General features: G+C 35.6%; 1 protein-coding gene across 7 annotated transcripts in view; it reads right to left on the bottom strand.

The window, feature by feature from the left end:
• mfsd10 (major facilitator superfamily domain containing 10) overlaps positions 1–19,331 on the bottom strand; it is a 53,319-nt gene that overhangs the window by 33,633 nt on the left and 355 nt on the right. For 4 of the 7 annotated variants that reach the window (XM_073950360.1, XM_073950361.1, XM_068221566.2 and 1 more), the window contains exon 1: positions 282–382. Coding sequence is in view for 3 of the 7 variants with exons in the window: in XM_073950362.1 (XP_073806463.1) it covers positions 4,028–4,131; positions 5,846–5,935; positions 6,064–6,111; positions 7,253–7,343; positions 7,509–7,617; positions 9,920–10,031; positions 10,128–10,239; positions 10,435–10,614; positions 10,904–11,062; positions 12,826–12,929; positions 13,014–13,110; positions 18,447–18,593 (1,353 nt within the window). In the remaining 4 variants the exon portion in view is untranslated. 7 annotated transcript variants of the gene reach the window in all.

The raw sequence follows: 19,331 nt of genomic DNA, 5'->3' as shown, positions 1-19,331 counted from the left end.
AATCTCAATATGCCGACAGAAACCTTCATACAAACAAACTTGCTTGATGTCAACTCGCACAAGTGAGATTCAATATTACATGTCAAATAGCACGGCATGGAGTCTGTGTAACGTTATATAATGTTTAGCTGTAGGAAGCTTTTAGCAGATTTCGTGTTTTGGGTCAAACAACCATATGGGATTTCTGGATTGATCGTTTAGTCACACGCGTGAGCTAATGTAAACACAGCCAGCATTGTAAACTAAACAAAAAAAATAACCGATATTGAAACCGTACATACCTGTGGGTCTTTAACGAGAGCCATTTAAAGAAATCGAAGTCCGTTCGGTCCAGATGTAAAAGAGGTAGGCCAAATAATTAAAGATTAAGCTCAAAGTTGACAACAAGCGATGTCGGTGCGGGGACTTTTATTTTGAAAATGAGATCTGACATTACTCAACACGGGGTTGTGTTGTGTCAAAAGTCTTGGGTCAATTTCACTAACATTTTATTTGACGACCCGCTTAAATACCCGTACATGTCACAATATATAAATAGAATTATATTATTGTATTAATTGGGGATGAACGAAATAACTTTAGTTTTTTCCTCTGGATATAGATCTTATGAATAATAAATACTGTAACACTTAGTAAGTTGTAAGTATTGATTAATGTATTTCATTCATTCAATCATTTTCCTTCGACTTAGTCCCTTTATTCATAAGGGAGCGCCACAGCGGAATGAATTGAAAACATCAACACATGTTTTACACGGCGGATGCCCTTTCAGCTTTAAAGTATTTTAGTCAACTACCGTATAAATATACAAATATACTTATATATAGTTTTTTAAAATGTGTGATATTTACTCTTTTAATGATTTAAAACATTCTTTACAAGCCGTGCTACATGGATTTGTTGAAATGTTATATGTTAGATGACTAAAATACATAAAAAACAACACTTAAAACTGGCTGCGGTTAACTAGGCAGGTTAGGGTAATTAGGCAAGTTATTGTATAATGATGTTTTGTTTTGTAGACTATCGAAAAATATATATAGCTTAAAGGGGTTAATAATTATGTCCCTAAAATGGTCTTTAAAAAAATTAAAACTGACTTTCTCCAGAAGAAAAAATATTATCAGACATACTGTGAAAATTTCTTTGGTCTGTTAAACATCATTTGGGAAAATTTTAATAAAAGAAAAGTCAAAAGGGGCCCGGGGGCTAATAATTTTGACTTCAACAGTGTGTGTGTTTATATATATATATATATATATATATATATATATATATATATATATATATATATATATATATATATGTGTGTGTGTGTGTGTGTGTGTGTGTATGTGTGTGTGTGTGTTTTAATGATTTAAAGCATTATTTACAAGCAGTGCAACAAGGATTTGTTAGATGACTAAAATACATAAAACAACACTTAAAACCTGCTGAGCATTTGTTACAGTGTTTATTATTAATCTTTTGTTATCACTAGTTTAAAAAGTGCAGGCCTTTAAAGTTCTTGTTAGCTCAAATCTAATTTAAAAAAGATTAATATTCAGAGTTTTTTTCAGTTAAGATGAGGTTGACTAATTTTGGTTAATGTGTTTTAGTCAGCTAACATGTAAAAATACATATTTTTAAATTATACATACTTAAAAAAAATAAATTATATATATATGTATATATATATGTGTGTGTGTGTGTGTGTGTGTGTGTGTGTTTTAAAATAATCATATTTACTAACCACCTTCTTTTAATGATTTAAAGCATTATTTACAAGCAGTGCAACATGCATTTGTTGAAATGTTATATGTTAGATGACTAACATACTTACACCAAACCTTAAAACCTGCTGAGCATTTGTTATAGTGTTTATTACTAATCTTTCTTTTTATTATTAGTTTAAAAAGTGCAGGTCTTTATTATAGCTCATGTTTGCTCAAATCTAATAAAAACATTCACTTTTAATTCTATTAATGTATTAAATGTTGAAATTAAAATTAGATTATTATTAAGAGTTTTTTTCAGTTAAATGCAGTTGACTAATTTGATCAAATTACACTGTTGTAAATACACAAAAGGTAAACTTTATCTCAATGTCTATTAACAAAAATGATATTAAAACATAAATAATGCATTTTCTTTTAGGGTCATTTCTATATTTTCTAATATAATAATATACTAATACTAACTAATATAACAGCTTCCCACTGTTTGGCTTCATAATTTAATCTATGATTGATTGTATATTCTAATTTCGTATATTAAAACTGCACATTAAATAGTTTAAAGAATTGAATTACAATTCAAAATAAAATAGAAATAATGAAACATTAAAAGAAATCTAGTAGAAAAAAATCAATAAGATTCTTTATTTTGTTTTTATAAATCAGATTGAAAAGGCACATTCAGTATACACATTCTTTTGACATATATATATATATATATATATATATATATATATATATATATATATATATATATATATATATATATATATATATAAGCACACATAAAAAAATATACAGCAGAAAAAAAAATATATTAAACACGTCACCATTTTTCCTATCTTCCTTCTCACACTTGTTGTATAAAAGTTCTTTATTTAATAAAGTTAGAGGAAATTAGGTACTTTTCACCGACCTAGCACTATTTTTAATTGTGGGAAACTATTGTTTAAATTGTGAGAACCCCTTCACAAACATGTCCAAACTCTTCAGCTTGACCCTGTTCCTTCTGATTGAGTCCTCACATCACAATTCCCAGCATGGTACTGAATACTAGTTCTGGTCAACACATTGTAGACTTGTTTTTCTGTATATAAGATTCCACTAGGGTTTTATTTATTTTTTTATTATAATTTGATTTTGTGTTATTGTTATTTTTTTGCTCAAAATACTCTTCAGTGTATTTGCTTATTGTTACATGTTTACATTTATTTGTGTAATGTGTTTTACAATGTATAAATAAAATAAAAAAACACATAACCATTTTTCTAGGATATTTCTAAAGGTACTGCTGACTCTGAATGTTCACCGGATGTCACTAACAACCAAAGTGATCCATACATACTAGTTGAAAAAAAGTTACATATAATGAAACAACATAGGGCAAATGTATAGAACACATGAAAAAATGAAGGATTAAAAAAGCATGGAAAGCCCAGACAGCAGCTGAGATCTCTCAGCATTTCTTCAGCAACCCTCTGTCCTTCACCAGTGTAAATGAATATTAGCTGCTTCAGTCCAACATCTACATTATCAGATGATGAAGATGAAACAAGACATTTTAGCAAGATAATGGTCCAAAACACAGCCAAGGAAATTCTCAAATGTTTTCAGAGAAAGAAAATCAAGCTGTAGAATGGCCAAGCCAATCACCTGACCTGAATCCGATAGAAAACATGAACTAAAGAGACCCACCAAACCGTCAAGATTTTTATACTCTGTTGAAGTCTGGGGGGAAGAAAAATACTAAATAGCTTTTTTATACAAAGAATTAAGTACATTTGAGTAGTTCGGTACTTTCTCCTTGTGTCATCCCATTGTTATACATAATTCATCTTTCAGAATTATGGTTGCTTGCTTTTTTTTATTTGTATGTTCGGATTTTTACCAATATCTGGGTCAATTTCAACTCAACAGCTCCCTTAGAATTATATTTACCATGAAAAATCATGACGTGTTCAATAAAGTACTTATTTTTCCTGCTGTTTATCAGTGCATATAAAGCTACAATCACCAAATATATAAAGTCTTTGTGATAAATCAGGAACACAGACACTAGGAATAAACATGTGTTGTAAAGTGTAAACAGTACATTCATGAAATACAGTTTTACTGTTTACCGTGCATTAAAGCGCTCCACGTACTTTGTATTGTGGTTCTCTGTAAAATTTTAAAGGGAACTTTTATTCAGTGAGCTTTAATGCTATAAAACAAGTAAAATAGGGTTTTCACTGTAAACATTTCGATGGGAGTTTTTGTTCAGAGGGCTTTAATGCTTTTATCGATAATGAAATAAGACTGAATACTTCATCTTACTCCTCCTTCTGTCTCTTCAGGCGACTCAGTAAAATCAGAGGGACTATAAAGAACACTGAGCTGATGATAAAACACAATTCAGCTCCGGCCAGCCAGTACACTGAAAACAAGTAAAAGAAAGTTATGATCTGAGATAAACTTACAAACATACAGGCTGATTCATAACTGATATACCGTAATGGAATGAGACGTTTCTTTGCAATTAGAAGTTACAAGGTGCATCGCAAATCGCATACGTACTATGCACTATTCTATGCCATTTTGTAGTATAAATAGTAACATTTATATAGTACAATCATTCATTCATTTTCTTGTCGGCTTAGTCCCTTTTTTAATCCGGGGTCGCCACAGCGGAATGAACCGCCAACTTATCCAGCGAGTTTTTACACAGCGGATGCCCGCAACCCATCTCTGGGAAACATCCACACACACACACACACTCATACACTACGGACAATTTAGCCTACCCAATTCACTTGTACCACATGTCTTTGGACTGTGGGGGAAACCGGAGCACACGGAGGAAACCAACGCGAACACAGGGAGAACATGCAAACTCCACACAGAAACGCCAACTGAGCTGAGGCTCGAACCAGCGACCCAGCGACCTTCTTGCTGTGAGATGACAGCACTACCTACTACGCCACTGCTTCGCCCTATATAGTATAATATATAATATAAATATAGTACAAATAGTCTAAACAGAATAAGTCCACTTAAAATACACAGATGATGCACTTATTCAATTGATAAACAGAAGTGTGTGATGTTAAGCACTGAATGCTTACAGTTTTGCCCACGTAGCCGAAGGAGCAGAGCTATTAGGCACTAAGGTTGGATTGTTTTGTATTGTGAATGCAAAATTCTCCCATGTAAGTGATTATGCTGCCTCACGATGGATATGTTTTATAGTTTGGTCGTTTATAGAAATTTGGTAACCGCTAAATGTGTTTTATTTTTCGACGACACTAAACTCTACACTGGCACGGTGGCTGAGTGGTTAGCACTGTCGCCTCACAGCAAGAAAGTCATTGGTTTGGGTCGCGGCTGGGTCAGTTGCCATATCTGTGCGGAGTTTGCATGTTCTCCCCGTGTTGACGTGGGTTCCTCTGGATTCTCGGGTTTCCCCCACAGTACAAAGACATGCGCTAAAGGTGAATAGATTAGTGAATAAGTGTGTTTGAATGAGTATGTATGGGTGTTTCCCAGTATTGAGTTGCAGCTGGAAGGGTATCTGCTGCGTAAAACATATGCCGGAATAGTTGGCGGTTCATTCCGCTGTGGCGACCTCTGAAATAGAGACTAAGCCGAAGGAAAATAAATGAATGAATGAATAAACTCTACACCACACTGCTGAGTCAGTGTATAAGTGCATTAGAGTATAGTGCGTAATTTGGGACACAACAACAGTCATAGTTGTTTACATAATCATAATAAATAAAATATTTACTGACAGCTTTTTGCAACTCAAAACCTGTTTTGATTTACATTTTTAAAAGTTATTTGTAATCAAAAGACATAATCATTGTTCATTTTGAGGCAGCAAACTTTATGGCAGTGATGCATCATCATTTATGCATCATGGTTTAGTCTATGGTAGTCATATTTCCTCATTTATATGGAATATTATCCCAGCATTGTAATGATCAAGCATTATAATTTGCACTGCTCTTCTTAGATTATATTGATCATTATGGAAATGACTCTTTGATTCTGTGTTCTTTCATTTGTATAATGACAACAGAATAACCTCAAGGACTTCCTTTTGTTTTTTGTAGTACATCTGGCTGCAAATCGTAAGATGATTTGTTTACCTGAAGAAGCAACAATAGGGCCCAGTGCTCGAGCTAAAGCTCCAAGACTACGAAGGATTCCCATTACTGTTCCTTTCTGACTGGCTGAGCCTACAAACCAATACAGACATCAGTAACACAGTCATACATTCACAAACAGCTATATTACACACTACATGAACAGTCATATATGAAAAGAGCAGGCACTGGACAAACATAAAAATGAAAATAAATCTCACCATGTCCGGACACTTGTGTTGAAAGGCACGGAACAACAATAGCAGCAGCTGTAAAAATAAATAGATTCATTATTACTAATTAAAATAGTAATACTATAGCTGTGGTGAAAAATTATTCAAGAAATTGATTGAAATTCCACTTAAAACTGAAACACACACTATTAAAATTAGATAAGGTTTAAGGGAATTAGCGCCATCTGCTGTTAAAAACTAGCCTAGAGCACCATCTGCTGTTACAAATTTGACTAGAGTGCTGATAGCTATTAAAAACTAGCCTAGAGTGGTGTATGCTGTTAAAAACTAGCCGAGAGCGCCATCTGCTGTTAAAAACTAGCTTAGAGCGGCATCTGCTGTTACAAATTAGACTAGAGTGCCATCTGCTATTAAAAACTAGCCTAGAGCGCCATCTGCTGTTAAAAACTAGCTTAGAGCGGCATCTGCTGTTACAAATTAGACTAGAGTGCCATCTGCTATTAAAAACTAGCCTAGAGTGCCATCTGCTGTTAAAAACTAGCCTAGAGCGCCATCTGCTGTTAAATACTAGCTTAGCATGTGCTGTTACAAATCAGTCTAGAGTGCCATCTGCTGTTAAAAACTAGCTTAGAGCGGCATCTGCTGTTACAAATTAGACTAGAGTGCCATCTGCTGTTAAAAACTAGCCTAGAGCGCCATCTGCTGTTAAAAACTAGCTTAGAGCATTACTGCTGTTACAAATTAGACTAGAGTCCTGATAGCTATTAAAAACTAGCCTAAAGTGGCGTATGCTATTGAAAACTAGCCTAGAGCGCATCTGCTGTTAAAAGATAGCCTAGAGTGGCGTATGCTGTTACAAATTAGTCTAGAGTACCATCTGCTGTTAGCCTAGATCACTGTTTGCTGTTAAAAACTAGCCTAGAGCACCATCTGCTGTTAAAAACTAGCCTGGACCACCGTTTGCAGTTAAAAACTAGCCTAGAGCAACATCTACTGTTAAAAACTAGCCTAAAGCCCCATCCGCTGTTTAAAATTAAGCTCAAAATCCATTTAAGAGAATCTCTGAATCTCCAAATCAATGCAGAATCATTTTATCAAACATTTTTTTTGCTACAGCTTTAATACTAACAAATAAATAAATGTTTAATATGGATAATAGCAATAAACAGTGCCTTTGTGTACTGAACGATAGATGTAAATATACACACTTCCATACCAAAAGAGTACAAAAACAATCCAGAATAGAGTAGTGTCAAATTCCACGCAATTCCAACAAGCAGGAAGGCTGGTATGAGTGTTATAATTGCCTGAAATACACAAACACACACACATGAAAACAAATAAGGATGTAAGTAGTCACAATGGCCATGCCTTTGAGGACTTAATCATCCATCCATCATATTTGGAGTTCTGAGAAAATATTAAGAAAACATTAATCGACTCGTGATCCAGCAATTCATGAAAGAGTTTACCATGCTCACAGTCTGGATCTGATGGCCAGGCCTGATCCTGCGGGCATATCCACCCTGGATCACTGCCATAGTGATGCCAATGAAAAAAAACATCTTCCCCTGCTGCATGCTGCAACACAAGAGGGCAGTATTTCATTTTATAGAACTAAATAAAGGGAAATTATAGATTGTCCTAAGGGTAGCAACACTTCACTTTAACCTTTGTCCCCCTTTCCCCATTCTGGCTGTTTATGGTTTATTATAAACTCTACAAAACTTCCTGGTTCCTAATGCATTCATAAAAACACACTCACAAGCTGCTTTTCAAAGCTTCGTGAGTCACAAGTCGAGCCTTGTTCTCAAAATCAATTTGCTAGATTTTCTACGGATGGCTTATCTATTCAAGATCTGTTGAGAGGAAGATGCCTCCTGTTTTAGTTGTGACATTATGTATGAAGAATTGGAACATAGCATAAATAATTAGCAAATAAAGCACAGTTTTGTTCATGTTTGATCATGCTTGAACCCTAATAGAGCACTCACTGAAATTCCTATTAAATAAAGCCTGGAATGTTAAAAACTAGCCTAAAGCTCTGTCTGCTGTTAAACACTAGCCTAGAGCACAGTGCTTAATTTGTGAATTGCGAGGTCCCGGAACAGATCAGGATAACGGATCCGGCATGTTACTCGAGGATGGAGAGGTGTCGCACTCGAAAGTGGATCCGGCGTGTTCCAACACAAATTAAACCCTGCTAGAGCACCATCTACTGTTAACAACTAGCTTTTAACACCATCTGCTGCTAAAAACTAGCCCAGAGCACCATCTATCCTTAAGAAATAGTTTTAACCACCGTCTGCTGCTAAAAACTAGCCTAGAGCACTGTCTGGTGTTACAAACTAGCCTAGGGTGCCACATGCTGTTAAAAACCAGCCTAGAGCGCCATGTGCAGTTAAAAACTAGCCTAAAGCACTATCTGCTGCTAAAAACTGGCCTAATGCTCCATCTGCTGTTAAAAACTAGCCTAAAGCGCCATCTGCCATTAAAAACTGCTCTTGGATCACCGTCTCCAGCTACAAACTAGCCTAGAGCACTTTCTGTTTTTAAAAACTAGCCTAGAGCGCCGTCTGCTGCTAAAAACTAACCCAAAGCACTATCTGCTGCTTAAACTAGCTTACAGCTCCATTTTCTGTTAAAAACTGGCCTAGAGCTCAATCTGCTGTTAAAAACTAGCCTAGAGCGCCATCTGCTGCTAAAAACTAGCCTCGAGCTTCATTAGCTGTTAAAAACTAGCCTAGAGTGCCAACTGCTGCTAAAAACTAGCCTAGAGCGCCATCTGCTGCTACAAACTGGCCTAAAGCACTATCTGCTGCTAAAACTAGCCTACAGCTCCATTTGCTGTTAAAAACTAGCCTAGAGCACTGTCTGCTGCTACAAACTAGCCTAGGGTGCCAAATGCTGTTAAAAACTAGCCTAGAGCGCCATCTGCCATTAAAAACTGCCCTTGGATTGGTGTCTGCAATAATCATAACAAATACTAATTTATTCATTCATTTTCCTTCAGCTTAGTGCCTTATACATCACAGGTCGCCACAGTGGAATGAACTGCCAACTATTCTAGCATATGTTTTATCCAGTATTGTGTCTAGCATATGTATGCAATCCAGTACTGGGAAAGAGCATGTCTTTGGACTGTGGGGGAAACCGGAGCACCCGGAGGAAACCCACACCAACACGGGGACAATATGCAAACTCCACGCCAACTGGCCCAGCCGGAATTCTAACTAGCAACCTTCTTGCTGTGAGGCAACAGTGCTAACCACTGAGCCACTGTGCCACTCGATAATATTAATATTTAATAGTAATAATACATATGGTGGATTCACGAAAACAAAAACTGCAAAAAAACATAGCTCCTGGAACGTATTTTGCTCTCTCCAGAAATTTATACTGGGGTACATAATCAGAATGAGCCTGGGTTGGTCCTGTAATAAATTTTTAGACATGCTTTTTACATCAATGTCAGATGTCAATTTGATGTCATTTTGACATCAGTGTAGATTAGTTTGTTATAAATGATACCAATGTACTATATATTTTTGTTGAAATCGGTATCTGTATCTGCCAAAAATAAATAATTAAATCACAATTTTGCCAAAAAAAGTCATAATGACCTAAATAAGATTTGAAATGATGTGCATTGAGATTGTTCTGCTAGTTAGTCCAGCTATGAATCATGTTTTTTTCTTGTTTTGTTTAATGTGTTTCCATATTATTTTTGCATGAGTTTTTTTTTTCATTTAATTCAATAACTGTAACTATATCAATACAAGCTTAATACAATTTCTATGAAATTTTTTTAAATTCAATTCCCAAGATGAAATTAATATCCAAAAATGCATGGGACAGAAATAGCAAATGTTACACACTTTACCTGGAAAACTGAAAGCGTTGATGTGTCAAAAAACTCAAGGTGAACTCCAGGCCAGAAAACAGAAACAGATATGTAAAATACACCAATCCAAGCACCTTAAGATTCTGCATTTCTGATGTGATGAATAAAAACAATCGTCAACAGTGCATTTATTATTCATTCCGGTCAAACTGAAGGCTTTTACCTGGTTGAAACCAAATACACTCACTTTGTTCAGATGGTGGATTCTCTGTCCTCCTGACCGCAGTGAAATTGAAAAGTGCAACAGGGTGAAGAAGATCTCCAGATTGCTGTTGGAGACCTGATGATTCTGAAGCCCCCTGAGTCATGAAAAGCATCTGTTACAATGCTATAAACAATGACTTTCAACTGAAATTAATTTTGTAAATTAGTCAAATTAAAAAGTTGGATTATAACAACAATGTAATGATGTTGATATTTTTGTTTTTGGGTGAACTATCTATTTAATAAACTGATTAATAACACTTTGAATCTAGTTGTTGCATTTCAAATACCTTTTGTAAAGTCTCTGGGAGCATGAAAAAGATAAAGAGCAGGTCTGCTAAAGAAAAAAGGACAGCCAGCATGGCAGGGCCTTGATAAAACACCTCAGCATCTTTGAGTCTCAGAGCAAAGTATGCTCCCATTAATGGACCCAATGTGAACCCCAAGGAGAAGGCCACCCCAATCATTGCCTGAAAACAGAAGAAAACAAATCTTCAAATCACTCTAAACTTACAAACTTCATTCCTTTATCAACAGTAAAAATGACCAATTGTACCTCAACTGGGAAATCAAGACTTTACGATCAAAAACTGTAGCTATGATGAAAGTCAATGGGGCAAAAACAGCCACAAACATAACGAAAGGGTAGTAAATTTGAACAACACACAGAAATTAAGCTCATCCCTCATTCACAAACTTCAAATAGCCCATTTACATGGCTGCTCTAGTAATTGACTGATAATAATGACTGTAACTCACCATCCCCTTGTTTCTTGCTTTAGGGCAAGGCAGGTCCGCCACAATAGCAGTGCACAGGCTGACGTTACCTTTACAGATGCCTCCCACTATTCGAGACAGCAGAAATACGGTAAAACTGTGAGAGAAAGCCCACAGGACGTAGGACGCCATGAGACCTATCTGGAAAACAATGAAATATTCCTTAAGACTGCTATTATCTATAAAGTTTAGGAAAAGCTGTGCCATTAATTCAAGACATCATGTCAGTATTGCAATTCCTATTCATGTTGGTCTCTATACAGAGAACTGTACACTTGCTACGGAGTGATTTAATTTGCATACCAGTCATATTAAATGCAAGCAGCAGCAGTGCTTATGATTCACATAACATTTTTAAAAATAATTGAATGCAAAAAAACAGACACACACTAATTAAAATATTTAAAACCATATAAAACCAAAGTGATCATGGTAAATTTAATTTTATTTCTACTTAATAAAAATTCATGCTGACAAATGGGGAAAACCTAGTGGTTTAAAGGACAGTGGAAACATTTCAAATGATGAAAATGAATTAGTATTTTGAGTTAACTGGGCTTATTGAGGCTAATTATTGTTGGTCTGACAGCTTCTACTGCTCTTGTTATTTGTTTTGACCAAAAGCATCCGCTAAACAAATAAATGTAAATGCAAATAACTTCTGCTGCACTGTGATCCCTGAATAGAGTATTTTAATATGTAATCAAATAAGTCTTGTTCTAAACAGGCCTGTAAAGAGTTTTTGATATTGTTACATTGAAATACATTTTAGTCTTCTGTAAATTATGGGTAAAAAAATGCAAGATTCTCATTATGTTTTGCTCTGAAAAAAAATTATATTAAACAGGACACAAAAAACAACATGCATATATATCTTTAACAGCATGCAAAGATATCTAAAATTTTTCATTTATTTATTACTTTTATTAATTTAACTCAATGTCTCAGTTGACTTATCAAAATAAAACACTTACATAACACAATAATATTATAATTAATATATTTATTATAATATATCATATTTAATATTTCATATTATATTTATATAAAATTATATTTCATATTTTATAGTATATTGATATTATATTAAATTATTTTTAAATTATAGTATATTTAATATCTTATATTATATTGATATTATATTATATTATATTTAAATTATAGTATATTTAATATCTTATATTATAATATAATATATTGTATTATATTATATTATATTATATTATATTATATTATATTATATTATATTATATTATATTATATTATATTATATTATACTATATTATATTATATTACACTATATTATATTATATTATATTATACTATATTATATTATACTATATTTGATTATATTATACTATACTATATTATATTATACTATAATATATTATATTATACTATACTATATTATATTATATCATACTATATTATATTATATTATACTATACTATATATTATATTATATTATACTATATTATATTATACTATACTATATTATATTATACTATACTATATTATATTAAATTATACTATACTATATTATATTATATTATATTATATTATATCATATCATACTATATTATATTATATTATATTATACTATATTATATTATATTATATTATATTATATTATATTATATTATATTATATTATATTATATTATATTATATATATTAATTTTTTTTGCTTGTTTTTACGTTTACCTGCATATCAAGTTACCATTAATCAACACTAGAACTATGAACATGCATATGTGTTGGTCAATTCTTTAAATATCTGAAAAATCTCAAGGAAAGGCATACTTCAATCTAATAATTAAGATCAAATGAGATTAACGAGACAATAAAAAGTTAGTGAATCCCTGCCCTTTATGATGGGATTGTGTCAATGTGCTCTTTACTCACAGTTGTTAACAGCAGCAGAGGTTTCCTGCCATAATCATCTGAAAGAGCCCCAGTAATTGGTGACGACAAAAACTGCAGCAGAGAGTAGAGTGAGCCTATCAGACCTGAGAGACCAGAGAAGATCATCAGTCCACATGTCCTCAATACACAGAATTACATGCTGCATTCAAAGGAATGAATAAAGTTACCTCCAAAAAGCACACTGTTGTATTTAGTTTCCATCGGGACTCCAACTGCTCCTCTGAACCAGTCCACTACGCTCTGTAATGACTGATACACATTGTCCTGTAGAACGAAACAAACTTTCATTTTACATACACTGAAAAATTCATCCAGGTGTCCTGCTTTGCAACTTACTGCATCTGATAATAGGTGCATTTATCTTACCCCATTGACAGATATTTTGGAAACACTTTAGTTTAAATGACGATTCACACCATTTACAACTGGCTTATTACACGCCTATTAGGATTTTAACTGTTTGTTTGCATATCTAAAGTATGATCTTATTTTACATGCCTAACATGGTCGTGCCCAACTAAGCCTGGTCTCTCTCTGGGTCCATTTTCGGCGCTCGCAAACTCCTGCGTAGTGTGGACGTATCGCGTAACCGTAGCAAAACTTATGCATTTTAAAACGAAAACGCATTAGTGTAAACGGAGCCTCAGTGTTTACACCTGGTCCTCATGTTCCTTCCTCCCTTTATAATGTGCTCTTTTCCCTCATATCTTCGTCAGTTCATTGTTACTTGTTGCATCTTATGTTACCCGTTACATGTTACGTGCTCGTTTTTCTGTGCTGTCGTTGGTGAGATTGAGTTGTCTTTAGCTATGTTTCCATCCAAAAATGCGAATAAACTTAATGCGCAAAACTGGATTATTGCATAAAAGTTGTGCGAAGGAAGCATTGTTTCCATTCAAGAGTCAAAGCGAACAAAATCGTCACTTCCTGATTGAATGGCGCCAAATATCAACAGTAAAAACTGCATTTGCTGCAGTAGGAGAAGCTACTTCAATCTTTTCCAAATTAATGCGCCTCAGAAGACAATCCTGACAAGCATTGAGCGCGCAGTGACTTTTGAAGGTGTCAGACGCGGAGCACAGGCGCTCTTGATTCTGGAGGTCATTAATAATATAATAACATTAATACTGAAATGGTAAGGCGTTTTATAATGACCAAAACAACATTTCCGATGTTTTATAATGTGCTCAATCTGACGTTTTGTTCATTCACACACATTTTAAGCATCACATGATCTCTTTTAACAAAATCACATGACCTTTTTTAATGCGCATGCTGGAGTTTGTGCGGTAAAAGTGTTTCCATCGCAGTTTATGCGCGTCTTTTCTAATCGAATAAAAAGTTCATCCTACCTAGTTAGGCGCATAAGTTCTTTATGCGCATTTTCAAAATTTATGCGCATCATGGCGTTTCCATCAACTGTTTTTTTTATGCGCATTTGCAAAATGCAAAACATAACTTTTTTCTAATGTTTGTTTGTGTTTTTCAGTAGGCCTTCAGAGTCAGCCCCGTGTGGTTTATGCTTTTCAAGTTTGTTTGTTTGAGTTTGTCTATTTATCTTATTTGTTCTATTAGTAGCGTTAAGTGTTTAGTTCCTTTTTATTTAATTTAGTTCAGTAGTTAATTGCAGTTATAAACAGAGATGTGTTCTTGTTTTACACAAGAAAACACTGTAATGCTACATGTTGTTAGTGTTTTTAGGTCTTTGTTTTGTGGGTGACAAAATGTGTGTGTTGGCTGTCAACCAATGACTGTACAAAATATGGACGACGCGACAGCCCTTTTTCCCATTGAACGCCTTGAGGGCAAAACGCCTGCTTGACGGGCACAAACTGTCGCAAAAGACTGCTGAAATTGAAGCCTTGACATGCGCAGAAGGATTGTCTGATGGAGCCAGAGGAGGAGCCGCGAAAATGAGCGGAGTCGAGCTTCCAACCAAACGCTTTATGTAAAATCAACCACGCCCCCCGAACTTCTCAGCATGCTTTTGCTGTCATATCAACACAAATGGATGTAATAACGTTAACAAATATGAGGGTTTTATATATTCAATCGCGCCAGCTCCGGGCCGCAGCGCATAACCTACTCGCGGCGTCGCGGGCTGATTCAGGCTCGCATGCGGCAGCGCCGGCTCACTCGGCCGCCGCATCTGGCTCGATTGACTCGGGCTGGAATCGGGCAGTGAGTCCAGGCATCCGGAGTAGGTCCAGCAGAGGTAGTCAGTCTGAGCTCTAAGGGATAGGTCTCCGGCAGGCGAGAATCTAACCGAAACTGTGTTTTGCTATCTGGGTGGTTAGGCGTGTATCAGCAAACTAATAAAGCCCGAAAAAAGCCCTGAACTTATATATAAACAGTGTTCCACCAGGATCATGTATGTCAGAAACTATAGTTTACTGCTGAACTCATTTTGTCATGGTAAAATAACACAGAAATCGAATAATAACATTTCAGTCTCCTGCCGAAGCTCAGACGCGCTGCTTTGAGAAACTGTCAATCACAGCTGTCAATCACGATGACACGCCCAGCATTAAATTACTGCTAAAAACAAACTGTTTACAAAAATGAAGATCTGCACCTATTTCAGCACAATAACCAGTGCCTTAATCCACCAGAACTATCTTTCGGGACATTTTATTGCAAGTGTAATAATTTTTTTTATTTGGGCTCAAGTCTCCTTCATTAACACGGAGGAGGCGGGCTTTATGACTTGTACTGCAGCCAGCCCCCAGGGGGCGATCTAACAGCCGAGACCTTCACTCAAACACAGGCTTGCGGCACACTTGCTGTAAACCTTTGCTAGTTTTCTTGAAGAAAGAGTTCATTTGAGACCTGAATAAAGTGTTTTTGGTAGTTGCAGTGCATTTTGAATGTGAAATCAACTGCTTTGCCAAGCTGAAAGTCGGTTAGGAGAATTGTGTGAAGAGTTTTGCAAAAGTGACCCAAGTATTGAGAAATGCGTCCTAGCGTCTGTAAAAAAAAAACTGTAATGAGGAAAAAACAGCTCTGTGCTTGGAGGCTTTCCACAGACTTGTCTCTTCAACAAACTTATATGATATTATAAAGTGAATTCGTTTAGTATGTGCTATAAAGTCATTGTTGACTTTTGTAAAGAAAATGCCCTTTATATTCTTTCTTTATAACATCAATCAGACAGCAGGAGGAACATGTCATGACCGGAATAGATATGGTAACATGCATGACTAATCTAGGTCAAATTACAGCAGCGTTTCTTTTTGAACAAAGAATCTTTTAACAAAAAATATGTGGGCTGTTGACATGACGTTGCATTTTCACAGCTCAATTAATATATTCAGTATTGTCTAGTAATGTAGTTAAACATTTATTTGTCTTCCATTGTCCTATGGTGTGACGGTCTCAAGCATAGTTCAATAAATTACAGCTTCATTAAATTAAAAATAAAATCATTACATTTACATTTAGCAGACACATTTATCCAAGGCAACTTAAAATTGAGAAGGTGTTCGTCGATTCAACAAGAAGAGGCAATACACACAAGAAGTGCTAAATTATACATAGAAACCGTTAGCGCTCAGAGAATTAAGTGCGAGAGTTATGAGGGAAAGTGTTTGTTTTTATAGACAGAGTGTTTCTACAGGTGGTTTGTCGAGCCCACTCACCTGTGTGAGGCACACTTCATAAATGTACAATTTGTTTTTGTGATATGGAGTGATTGTGAGAAAGTGTCTGGTGCAAATGGGCAAATGCTGGTGCAAGTGTTGGTTAAAGTGTCAGAGAGATGAAAGGGCGTGTTTTATACATGTGGTTTGTCAAGTCCACTCACCTGAATTGCATAATGTTTTGTGGTTGTTTAGTGGTGTGTTCAACCCAGGCTCATTCTGAATACATATCCCTATATACATTTCTGGAGAGCGCCAAATACATCCCAGAAGGTACATTTTTTGCAGTTTTTTGTTTTCACGAATCCACCAGAGGCTGCTGTGTATGCTTTTAGAGATCTTAAATTTCTCTCACGAGTGCCATTCACGCCTGCTGTTCTTGCGTAAATTCAACAGAGGCTGCTGTCGTCTGACTGACCGATCGACTGACCCACCCTTCTCCTTCCCTAAACCCAACCGATAGTGTTTTCAAAAGCAATCCGGAATTTTTATTACCACATTTTTAGATTTTACCACATTCTGACGCTGTTATTTACTTGTTTATTTTATTTTTTTGGAACCTGCTTTCTGGAACTGTTCTTCCCCTGGACTCTGATTCTGTCGTTGCGTTCAACTTCTCTCCACATCACAAGTTCGCTGACGTACACAACCGGCCATTGGACAAACTGGTAACAGCTGAAAAGCCGTCCATACTGAGATAAGCGGTCAGCTGGTAAGCGTGAAAAGGAACGGCGCCACATCGCCCCGTAGCATTTGTTTAAAAGTTGAAATGCAGCCACATGTACCTCTGGCTACATAATTCGCAATCTCCAGAAATGTATATAGTGCAGCATTTTAAGAATGAGCCTATGTTGGGTTTGGTGGGGGAAAGAAAAGAGGGTCCTGGTTTTGTTTACAGGAGATGAGAATATCGCAGAAGAGATGTTTTTTTACTTGTCATGAATACATAGCTCAGGCCTAATTTGTGTTTTTATTTAACATGCAAACTCCACACAGCAATGCCAACTGACCCAGCCCAGACTCGAACCAGCGACCTTCTTGCTGTGAGGTGACAGTGCTAACCACTGAGCCACCATGCCGCCTCAGTACAGATCAGTAAAAGCTACCCAGGCACATTCTGGAAACGTAGTCCCGTGCTTACCTCCGTATGGAGGGCTTTTCCGCCACAACCAGTTTGTCCAGTCAGCTTATCGTGTTCGTCGGCAGACTTGAGACGCAGAAAGAAGTTGACCACGACGACCGGGTTCGAGTACGGGGAAGAGCGGTTCCAGAAATCAGGTAAGACAAAAGCAGAACTCCAAAAATAAAGTGAACGAGTTCATGACAGGGTGAGAATGTGGTGAAATCCGAAAACGTGGTAAAAAATCAGACCACGGCTTTTCTTTTTCTGGACGGCTTTTGTAAATTGTTGGTTGGGTTTAGGGAAGTAAGTGGGCGGGCGGGTCAATCGGTAAAATTGGTAGGGTTTAGGGAAGAAGGGTGGGTCAGCCGATTGGCCAGTCGCACAGTCAATCATTCAGTCAGTCAGACAGCGGCCTCTGGTGGGTGAACAGCGCGGGTGCGAATGGTACTCACAAGAGTAATTTTAGATACGAAAGAGCGCACACAGCGGCCTTTCGCGGGTTCACGACGACAAAAACTGCAAAAATATGTACCTCCCAGGACGTATTTCGCAGTCTCCAAAAACATCCACGGGTCTATGTTTTCAGAATGAGCCTGGGTTGGTAAAAAGTAATAATATATATATATATATATATATATATATATATATATATATATATATATAATTTTTATTTTTACTTAAACATGAAAGAATTGATAAAGTTAGTTATATTTTCTCAAACATCTCATAACTATAAAACAACATTTTTTAAAAAGGTGCCTAACTAAAAAAAAATTAATTTTACTGCCTGTTTGTCAACTACCCATATACAATTTATAAATTGAAAATGAAGATCTTACCCCAGTTTGACTGTAGTGATCTAAGATGGAGGGCAGGAGAGGAAGTATTAACGTGAAGCCCAGCAAATCAAGCAGAAGCGCCAAGAAAACCACCCTGATGACTCTGGAGGAGGACGCTTCTTCAGATGAGCCTCTGTTATCGGCCATTTCTCCACTCCGCTTGTCCCACAGTTTCTCCTGAGCGTTAAGAACTCTTAATGCATCTCCTGTGTCCACTGAACTGAATCACTGAACAAAACAAAGTTTTCTTTTTTTCTTTTTTGGACATTCACCATGATTTTCTTTAAAGTTGTGTAAATATTCCAATACATTTAGAATCCAATGAGTACCGTTATATTAGCATATCTACTACTAGCATTTATATACACACATATATATATATAGTATAACAACTACACTACTCATGAACTCCTTATGCACGTTCAACTAGTGAGTTTACACTGAATAACAACAGAAAAGTGTTCTGTCAACATCAACATGAACAGGAGTTCATGAGTAGTTAAGGATGAGTTAATAGGGATGTGCCCCTCCAAGTAAAGTCATGACATAACTATACATTAACAGCTCATGAGTTCATGTTGGTTACATTTAGCTTAAAATTAAATGTTAATTAATACATTAATTAACAACAAGTACTAACAAGAAGTTAAGGTAGTCGTTATTTACACATAAACTCATTTGACTCATGTTGTAGTTAAAGTTAATTCATGATTAGTGCATACCTTAACTCATTAACAATTCATAATAAAGTAATGTTTAGTTTACATATTAATACATCATTATTCATGTACTGTTATTGTAAAGTGTTACCCAAATATGTAGTTAATAACATTAACAACACTTATTACTATACTATACAGTAACCGTAACGTGTAATAACACTGT

This window comes from Danio rerio, chromosome 5 (assembly GCF_049306965.1).
Source record: "Danio rerio strain Tuebingen ecotype United States chromosome 5, GRCz12tu, whole genome shotgun sequence".
In the NCBI taxonomy this organism is placed as follows: Eukaryota; Metazoa; Chordata; class Actinopteri; order Cypriniformes; family Danionidae; genus Danio; species Danio rerio.
This window is presented reverse-complemented; position numbering and strand designations above follow the sequence as displayed.